Genomic DNA, 10,610 nt, shown 5'->3' on the forward strand with positions numbered 1-10,610 from the left:
CCAAAGTATGTAAATCAGGAGTGCGATCGCATTTCTCCTGGCAGGAAGGGGAGGAATTAAAATCACAAAACCCCGCTTGAAATTGCCATGAAAATTCGGGGGGTGGGGAGCAGAGACGTTGATTTAAAGTTGTCCATTAGTCATTTGCGTCCCCCAGCCCCCATCCTTGGCGGGCGCTGACCGAGGGGCCCCCTCCCCATCGCTTCCCCTCCCTTCCCTCCCCTTCTCTCCCCTCCCCTCCCCGGCTGATTGGCTGCACTGGGCTCAGCACAGGCCGGGCAGAAGCTTTGTCTGGGGACTTGGAGTGAAGTTGCGGAGGAATTTAGGCTGGAGCCGGCGAGGGAGGGCGCTCAGTGCGGCGGCGAGCGCGGAGCAGGCGGGAGGACGGGCTGCGCATCCATCCCCATCCCGCCCGCGGTCCCTGGATGCCGAGGGTGGGAGAGGAGCACGCTGCCCCCCGGAGCATCTCAGCCTGGAAGAGGAGCGCCGAGTCAAATGAGAAAGCGTGGATTGCTTACAGACTGTATCTGGATGTCCCGGAACGGTGTGTATAGAAAAAGCCAAAAGTTTTCTAATCTGTAAGTTATTAATACTTGGCTGGCTAGAAAAGGCGTTTTCAAGCTGCAAAGGACCAGATGTGCTTTGGATTTAAGGTACCGAAGGAAGGCAAAATAATTACTTTTTAACTTATTGGGAGAAATTAATTGCAAAAACTTACAAATGTATCGAATCAACGGTAAAATGCACTTTTTATTCCTTTTTGCACTGATCGTAATATCTTGCAATAATGCTGTGCTGGGCAAGAATTTGAAATACAGGATTTATGAGGAGCAGAGGGTTGGATCAGTAATAGCAAGACTATCGGAGGATGTTGCTGATGTTTTATTAAAAATGCCTAACCCTTCCTCAGTTCGGTTTCGAGCCATGCAGAGGGGAAATTCTCCCTTGCTTGTAGTCCGTGAGGATAATGGAGAAATCAGCATAGGAGCTAAAATTGATCGGGAACAACTGTGCCAGAAAAACTTAAACTGCTCCATAGAGTTTGATGTGATCACTCTGCCCACTGAGCATCTGCAGCTTTTCCATGTTGAAGTTGAAGTGCTGGATATTAATGACAACTCTCCGCAGTTTTCCAGAGCTCTTATCCCTATTGAGATATCAGAGAGTGCAGCTGTAGGAACTCGGATCCCTTTGGACAGTGCTTTTGATCCAGATGTGGGAGACAACTCCCTTCACACTTATTCCCTTTCTGCAAACGATTTCTTTAGCATTGATGTGAGAACCAGGACTGACGGTGCTAAGTATGCAGAGCTGATTGTGGTCAGAGAGCTGGATCGTGAGCTGAAGTCGACTTACGAACTCCAACTCACTGCTTCTGACAAAGGGGTGCCTCAGAGATCTGGGTCATCCCTCCTGAAAATCAGCATTTCTGATTCCAATGACAACAGCCCTGTGTTTGAGCAGCAGTCATATATTATCCAGCTCTTGGAAAACTCTCCTATTGGGACTTTGCTCATAGACCTCAATGCTACTGATCCAGATGAGGGCGCCAATGGGAAGGTCGTGTATTCCTTTAGCAGTCATGTGTCTGCCAAAATTATAGAAACTTTTAGGATAGATCCAGAAAAAGGTCACCTGACCCTGCTGAAGCAAGTGGACTATGAAGTAACCAAATCCTATGAAATTGACGCTCAGGCTCAGGATATGGGGCCAAATTCTATTCCAGCTCACTGCAAAATTATAATTAAAGTTGTGGATGTGAATGACAACAAGCCAGAAATCAACTTAAATCTGATGTCCACAGAGAGAGAAGAGGTAGCTTGCATTTCTGAGGGGTCACCCCTGGACACCTTTGTTGCCCTGGTCAGAGTGCAAGATAAGGACTCTGGTGTGAATGGAGAGATCGCTTGTAAGCTCCATGGGCACGGCCACTTTAAACTTCAAAAGACTTATGAAAATAACTATTTAATCTTAACTAATGCCACTCTAGATAGGGAAAAGAGATCTGAATACATCTTGACTGTAATAGCAGAGGACAAGGGAACGCCAAGTCTCTCCACAGTGAAACACTTTACTGTCCAAATCAGTGATGAAAATGACAACCCACCCCGCTTCCAGACAAACAGATATGAAGTTGTTATCTTGGAAAATAACTCTCCTGGAGCATACATCACATCAGTCACAGCCACAGACCCAGATCTAGGTGACAATGGGCAGGTGACATACACTATTTTGGAGAACTCTGTTTTGGGAAGTTCTATAACCACCTACGTGACCATCGATCCCTCCAACGGGGCGATCTATGCCCTGCGAACCTTCGATCATGAAGAAGTAAATCAAATTTCCTTCATGGTCCAAGCTAGGGATGGAGGGAGCCAGCAGCTCATTAGCAATGCCACAGTTGTACTCACCATCATCGATGAGAATGACAACGCTCCCGTCATTGTGGGGCCGGCGCTACGCAACAGCACAGCAGAAATCTCAATCCCTAAAAATGCTGAAATTGGCTTTCTTGTCACCAGGATAAGGGCTACAGACAGAGACTCTGGTATGAACTCTGAGCTCAGCTGCTCCATAGCAGCTGACAAGGAAAACAACATCTTTGTGATGGATCCCCAGACTTGTGACATCTCTATCAATGTGAGTGTTGAATCAGTTCCAGCAAAACAGTGGGAGTTTTTGGTGATAGTCCAGGATAAAGGCAGTCCTCAGCTTAGTACTAAAGCTCTTCTGAAATGTACCATTTTGGAGCATGTTTATTCATTTTCAAGCACTGAAGCAACTTTGATAAGCCAGCCCTCCCTGGACATCTCCATGATAACCATTATATCCTTAGGATCTATATGTGCTGTTCTGTTGGTTATTATGGTTATCTTTGCCACGAGGTGCAATCGAGAGAAAAAGGACACCAGGTCTTACAACTGTCGCGTGGCCGAATCGACCTACCAGCACCACCCAAAACGTCCCTCCAGGCAGATCCACAAAGGGGACATCACACTGGTGCCAACGGTAAATGGCACTCTGCCCATCAGGTCCCACCACAGAGCTTCACCGTCATCCTCCCCGGCCCTGGAGAGGGGTCAGATGAGCAGCCGGCAGAGCCACCACAGCCACCAGTCCCTGAACAGCCTGGTGACCATCTCCTCCAACCATGTGCCTGAAAACTTCTCCCTGGAACTCACCCATGCTACACCAGCTGTCGAGGTAAGGTCCAGACCTTGGTTTTGCATATCCATTTATGCAGACACTCATTTGGAAGCCTACACACTCCAATTCCCTCATGGGAATGTGTAATGGATTTCTCGTAGATGTCACAGCTTTTCAGTTTTACTCCAATATCAACAGATTCCATTGCCCTGAGGAACAGGGTTAAATCTATTGGCAATAGCATTATTCCTTGGTTCCTCCCTGTAAGGTCAAAACAGTGGAGTGGAACATAGTGCTCTGCACTGGTCAACTGTTCACTCTTCCTTGCCTTCCCTCTCCCTCCTCTCTGTGCAGCTCCATCTGAGAAAGGGGACCTGAGTATTTATATTCAGAAACAATCCAGGAAACTCTTTGATTAATGGGGGTTCAGAACTAAAGCATTCTGACACAGTTTGAGTACAGCTGCAGTGACATACAGCTGCACTGTATCTCAAACTTTGAGACTCTCTTAGTTTTTACTGCAAATGCTGGGTCATAGCTTGAATAAATAAGAGCTGTGTCCTGGTAACTCTTCACATGTAAAGTAAGGCTGTTTTGTTTTGAATTAGGATCCTGGAATATTAAAGGCTTGATTCTAATATATTAAACCAAAACAAAATTCCACCTCTGTTTAATTGCTTGTTTTACTTGTTAAAGAATAAATTATTAGGAATTCAGAGGCTAATGAACAGCATTGAACTTCCTCATTTTACAGAGTCTTCAGATGTTTTCTGTGTCAAACACTACACTATCAAATAGTCTATTATACTGCATTATATATGTGCAGGAATTTGATTTAATTAAATATTAAAGGAGAAAAAAAGAAACCTCAAACAAACCTGAGAAACAAATTAGTGGTTTTACACCTAGGAGCTTGAGCTTTCATTTCAAGGAATCAGTCTTTTCACCTTTTCTTTAGCAGGTTTCTCAGCTTCTCTCAATGCTTCATCAGGGCCAGTATCAACCAAGGCCAAGTTTTCGAGGAAACAAATATTCCAGAAGCTACAGGTAAGAATCCAGTTTGTTCTGCTACATATGAGTGTAGGATCAGAAATATAGAGACATCTATTTTTAAAGAAAATGTGGATTATAACGCACTTGAGATAATGTAGTTCTCCACAATTCTCTTTACAGATATGCCCTACAAGATATGGATAAATTCAGCTTGAAAGACAGTGGCCGGGGTGATAGTGAAGCTGGAGACAGTGATTATGATTTGGGGAGAGAGTCTCCAATTGACAGACTTCTTGGGGAAGGATTCAGTGACCTTTTCCTTACAGATGGAAGAATTCCTGCAGGTAAGAGCAGAATGGAAGCTGAGCAGTTTATTTACAGTTCTGCCTGGCTGTCACTTTGATAAACCTACTACTGAGAAAGCAAAAATTCTTTAGCTTTCAAGTCCTATATTTCCTTCCCTTTTTACTTTGCTTCATGATAAATACTGAGTTGAAGCCTTGATGTATCTACTAAAATGAAACCTCAGATACAACTGCAAATCTATCCAGAGCAATGCCTACTGTATTTTTTGTTACTCACATCATAAGCTGGCTCCAAATTCCTCCTAAAAGTATGATCTGCTCCAAGCCCTTAGACTTTTAATGACTGGGTGGATGTTTTTGCAAAGCCAGGCAGTTGTGGTTTGTTAAAAATACAGTGACCTATAATTTGGGAGATAGGTTTTCCACAGTGGATTTGATCCATATGACAAAAACCTTGACTATTTAGAAATTGAGTATGAAAGTGAACTAGAAATATGGATGGAGAAGAAAGAAAAGTGTTTTTCCCACTGAAAAATGAACTTGAGTGGAAAGGGAAAGTTCTAAATATTTCCCAGATTTTAAATCTTGCAATGCTAATTTCTGGAAGCAAGAGCTTAAGAGGTACAATTCAAGGGCAGAGGGCAGAAAGGAAAAAAAATTAGAAAAGGGTGAGTGGCAGTAGGATAAACACACATACACATATTCATGCATATGAAGTATTGCTTTTAAATTTATGCCCAAATAAAAGTTGAATGAAAGGTCATGGGAATTCATGCTTAGTACAGATAGAAGAATTTTGTAATTACTTTAATAATTATACAGCCTCTGGTTGTACCCTAGATCTTGTTCTTACTTCAGATCATATTTAGTTTTCTCTGTATAACCAGAGGGCCAGATAATTTCAGTAGGGTTCACTGAACCACGTTTATAAATTGAACAAGTTTAGTAAAGCAATTTTATAAATGGAGGCCCTTTGCTTTGGGAGGTGGTGCAGCACATGGCCTTCCTAAAGTGACCCTCATGTATTAGCCAGGGTTGTTATGCTAGACAAGACAGAACACCAGAAGTTCAGATTGTTTTTCACATACAATTTAACTTTAAAATTTTCTGTGCATATTTTGCTCCAGTCTAGGTCTTGTATCACATACCCAGCCATTCACTTGCTTCCTCAAATGTGCTCAAAACCAGCGGCCTTGAAGAGTTTGTTTTCAGAATCTTTTACCTAAATCTGGACTTCTAATATATTTTTATCCTCATCCTCCCTAACCCCTACTTGTTCCTCTGCCAGCTAGCATGAGGCATGTCTCATTCTCTCCTATGCTCTAGGAAGGAGGCAGGGAGGGATATCCTGGAGCTCTGAGTGGGCCTGGGGAACTTGAAGTGCAATGGTGTTTGCACTGGCACCCTGCCCTGCTGCTGCCAAGGAAGGGTGATCTCTTTACAGTGGGCAAATGGGAATGGTTGTCCTCTTAGCTGGCTGAAGTGCCCATGACCCATTTTCAGCTCTTACAATTCCCTCTCTAAACAGTAAGCCTAAGGATAGGATTTCCAAAAATGCCAGGCTAATTAAATTCAAAGTAAGGGAAACTCCTCTCAGTGCAGACAGAACTGGGTTGGGCTATCAAGATTGGTATTTAGTCTCACCCAGATGTCCATTTATTGCTATGCCTGGCCTTAATCCTTCAGATAAGTCTGTTGAACCTGTTCCGATGAGACCTGAATTGATCTACAATCCCAATATATGAAAAGGAAAAGAAAACTTCCTGAAGGTTTCCTGTTCTCCATTCTGAAAGGTTTCTGCATTGTCAGTCTAGACACAGGCAAAAATGCTGTGGGAAGGTCCTTTCAGTTTGTCTATTTAAGGTGGAACAAGAAAGGAATGGAGCCAGTCCCCCAAAACTCCACAAATTACATGATTGGAAAGTTCCATAGCTGTCCTTGAAAGACTTGTTTCTTTTTCTTTTTAAATCTTAACCAGCAAGTTTAAGTTCTGGAAAAAAATAAAAAGAGAAAAAAAAAAAGCTGTTGTTGATCTGGCCATTTTTAAATTTATTGCTGATTTAAGGACAGATTGTGTCACCATTCAGTTACTTCAGAGTATCTTTTGATCTTATGTTCAGGAATGTCAGAATTTTTTATTTTAAACTAAAACCATTCCTGATAACAATTGCTGCAAAACTGTCATAAGACAAACTTCACTGCTAATGAAATGCCAGAGCACTGAAAGTATCTAATGAATTTAAAGGAGTCTTAAAGGAATCTTCTTAATTAGGAGTATAATCCTCACCTTCTGGGATGACTTGAGAACTGGTCATGGATCACTTATATATCTTTTGACAGTTCTAACTCTTGGGCATTTTCAGGAAAATGTCATATATGGGAACAAATACTTGCAGGCATTTCAGTCACTTGTATCAAAACTTCAGCCACTGATATGTTCTAGTTTGCTTTTTTTGTTTGAAACTTCCAGGATCAGCAGTTATTTTGCAATAGATTGAGCAATATCCAGGCTGCAGTCTGAGCTTGTAATCTTGAAGAAATTCATACTGTTGCAGGCATGACATGGAGAAAGTTTATACTCATAGGAATGGAAAGGCCATTAGAAAAGCAAACAATATGATAGGCTGTGTATAGTGCAAAAATATAGTGCTGACAATATGAGAGTAGGGCTTTATAAATCACTAGTACATCCAAAACTGAAATACTCTGTTCCGTTCTGCTTACACCACTACAAAAAGATTTTTTGATAAATGGAGTGGATCCAGAGCCAGATGGGAAATGTGTTGAGGGAGCAAGGAAAACTTCCAGGGCATGACTGCAAACATTTCTTTTGCAGTCAGTATATGCTGAGAAAGAACAAGAAACTCTATTCTGTGTGGGATAATCTAACCATTAAGTGATACGGGCAGGAGTTTCTTATGGTCAAAATATGCATAATGCAAAGAGTCTGTCATTTCTGAAAGCTGTCTTGAAGTTGGTGACTCGGACCCATTAGGGCCCCAGCAGCACCCAGATCTTCTCCAGCAGGCACACAGACACATGGCGTGAGGCGAGGCTTTGTGTCCTACCATCAGTTCCCTTTGGGCTGGAAAATTAAGCATCTGTCCTGGCACATCCCTCCCTGCAGGTCTGTCAAATTGGGCTTTGCCTGTCTCTGCTTCCAGGAGCCATTCCCAGGCCTCTTGGAATATTTGCAAAGGACCCTCGCAGTGCCCCTTTGTGGGCCAGTCTGGAGTAGTGGAGCACTCAGAGTTCAGTCGTTTGCCCCACGTTATTGTTTCTACCTGAGAGAAACAGGGAGAGAGTTTGAGAGAGCATCTCTTCCATCTTCTGCTCTTCAGCCCTCATGGCTGGACTGGGTTCCCATACAGCGGGTTAGAGCTCTCCTTATGCCAAGGCCTGAGCCAGGATGGGCCAGTAACCTGAGCTACAGAGCTGCAAGTGCTCCTGAGAGTATAAATCCAGTATGAACACCAGAGTCACACAGGCTGGGAATTAGACCCTCAAATTCTGATAGTGGATTCAAATTTAACTGATTTAGTTTAAAAGGTAATATGGCAGTGGATCACCTTGAGTTCTACATACACTTCATTGTGAGAACAAAGGAGTTGTTTAATGGAAAAGGAGATCCCTCTGCATGTTATTATTCTTTGCTCTTAATATCCCCTGTCCATTTATTCCCACTTGATTGCTCTGATATGCCTCAGTTGTTGCATGTGGAAGACTTCCCTAAAACTCAAGTGAGTGCTTGGAGGTGGAAATTTCTTCCTTTCATTTTATATTTTTTAATGAGCTAGAACTGTACAAAGGGTTCATGTGGCTTCAAGCCAGAAGTGCTTGTTTTTCCACCTGCAATTCACATGTTTATCTTCATCTTAGCTAAGAGATTGCATTACTCTCTTACATGAACTGCACTGGTTGTTATCGTTCTTGGCAATGGAGGTACCAGACTGCTTGTATTTGCCATGTTCCTGCACAGAACAGAGAGGGGGAATTGTGGGAACCCATAAAATCAGAGGGTTTTGGGAAAGCTGCAAAAGGCAGGCCCCAGAGGCAGTAGAACTGTGATTAGGGCTAAGCAGCAGCCATGAGATTGATCTGCAGAAAAATTGTTTATCAAGTAGAAAAGCAAGGACAAATAGAACAATGATTTGTGTATTAACACGTGTCTAGAATAACTCTCTAAGCTACAGAAAAGTTTATCTAGCAAGATATTAGGAAAGTTGAAGCTTAATAATGGAGCTCTGTGCATTGTGTTTAAGGTTTACAAGCAGGTATTGTATTTGAAATAAGCAAGCATTGTTTTAACCACAGGTACATGTGCTTATAGTGGTTGGATGGAACTACTGTCAATGTGCTTTTGCTTTGTGTGATTGGTCCAGAAGCCTATAAAGTGACTTGTGACATTAAGTTCTTAGTCTGCTGCCTGGGATGTGAGCTGGTGGCATCTTCCCATTGTCATAACCATGTAATGAGAGTGATGCTGGAAAATGAAACAGCTTGAGGCAGTTCCACAGCAGTCCTGTCCTGTTTGTGATTTGTACACAGACCCCGGCTGGTGTCAAACGCCTCTGGGGGATTGCAGTGCTGGTGGCAGGCACCCCTGCGAGTGCAGGTGCTGCGTGCGGCAGGAGGGGTGCTCACTCTCCCGTGTCTCTCTTGCAGCCATGCGCCTGTGCACGGAGGAGTGCAGGGTCCTGGGCCACTCGGACCAGTGCTGGATGCCCCCGCTGCCCTCTCCTTCTTCCGACTACAGAAGCAACATGTTCATCCCTGGCGAGGAGTTCCAGGCACCGCAGCAGCAGCACCTGCAGCAGCAGCAGCACCACCAGGGCCTCGAGGAGGATGCCCAGGCAGCTGACGCCAGTGAGAAGAAGAAGAGCTTTTCAACATTTGGGAAGGACTGCCAGAGCGAGGAGGAATCAGGGGACTCCTGCACCTCCTCGCTCCTCTCGGAAATGAGCAGCGTCTTCCAGCGCCTGCTGCCACCCTCGCTGGACGCCTACACGGAGTGCAATGAGACGGATCGCTCCAACTCGCTGGAGCGCAGGAAGGGACATTTGCCAGCCAAGAATGTGAATTATCCACCGGGGGTGGCAGCCTGGGCAGCCAGCACGCATTTCCAAAACCCTGCCAGCAACGGGCCCGCTCTGGGGACTCACTCGGGCGCACAGCCTTCGTCCAAATGGCTGCCGGCCATGGAGGAGATCCCGGAGAATTACGAAGAGGATGATTTTGACAATGTGCTCAACCACCTCAGCGATGGCAAACATGAACTCATGGATGCCAGTGAGCTGGTGGCAGAAATTAACAAGCTGCTGCAAGATGTCCGGCAGAACTAGTTGTTTCAACAGCCTATTTTTCCATATTTATGGAAAACTGGAAGGGGAAAAAACAAAAGAACAAAAAATAGACTGAGGAGAACTGGCATTGCCAACTAGTTGCATTTATCATAAATGTGTCTGTGTATGTTGAATATTAAAATACTGTATTTTCATATGTACACAATGCAAGTGTGATTATCTTTATCTGTATTTTAAAAATACATTTGTACCTTATATTTATGTGTAATTTAACAAATAAATTTTATTTTTGTACACCCACAGCAAGCATGTTTTCCTAAATGTATATAGATGGTACCACCCTTGTCAAACTTAGAGCATTCTTGCCACACAGGCATGTTTTAAAAAAAAGAAAGAAAAAACAAGAAGAAGGATTTGTTTTCCATTATAATTTCTTTCAAATGTTTCAAATACAAATTCAAAACACTGAAAAAGTTATACAAATGTTAGTTTCAGTAAATGATCCAACACCTTTTTTGCAATGTTTTATTCTTATAATAAATAATTGTAACTCCCACAAAACCTAAAATGTCCTTTTTTATTTTGATGCTTTTGGTCTATAGAATAATTTTCTAATTTAAGTCATGGATTATTGCAGGCTGAAGTTTTCCTGTCTTTGGCACATAAGTGTTTTCCCCAGTGAACAAATAATGGAATTCTGTGATGGGTCTTCCACTGTGATCTCCGCAAAAAAAAATGTAAATTTGTTGTGCTGTTGTTACACTGCAAAGCCAGTTGAAGTCAGCAGTGTATACTTGAAAGACAGCAATAAAATCAGTTTTTCCGACCTCAAGCTGAATTCTGAATTTATGTAAATACAAAA

The 10,610-nt window shown here is 43.1% G+C and overlaps 1 protein-coding gene across 2 annotated transcripts; it reads left to right on the forward strand.

Annotated features, from left to right (window-relative positions):
• Positions 1-340: 340 nt before the first annotated feature.
• On the forward strand, positions 341-10,048 carry PCDH18 (protocadherin 18). Of its 2 annotated transcripts, none has more exons than XM_064711549.1 (4): positions 341-3,204; positions 4,106-4,194; positions 4,321-4,484; positions 9,111-10,048. In XM_064711549.1, the coding sequence occupies exons 1-4, from the start codon at positions 721-723 to the stop codon at positions 9,785-9,787; spliced, it is 3,414 nt and encodes a 1,137-aa protein (XP_064567619.1). In that variant the 5' UTR covers positions 341-720; the 3' UTR covers positions 9,788-10,048. The 2 variants fall into 2 exon arrangements, with proteins under 2 accessions (XP_064567619.1, XP_064567620.1); XM_064711550.1 differs by having other exon boundaries at positions 4,109-4,194.
• Positions 10,049-10,610: the final 562 nt, after the last annotated feature.

Source organism: Zonotrichia leucophrys, chromosome 4 (assembly GCF_028769735.1).
Source record: "Zonotrichia leucophrys gambelii isolate GWCS_2022_RI chromosome 4, RI_Zleu_2.0, whole genome shotgun sequence".
Classification (NCBI taxonomy): domain Eukaryota; kingdom Metazoa; phylum Chordata; class Aves; order Passeriformes; family Passerellidae; genus Zonotrichia; species Zonotrichia leucophrys.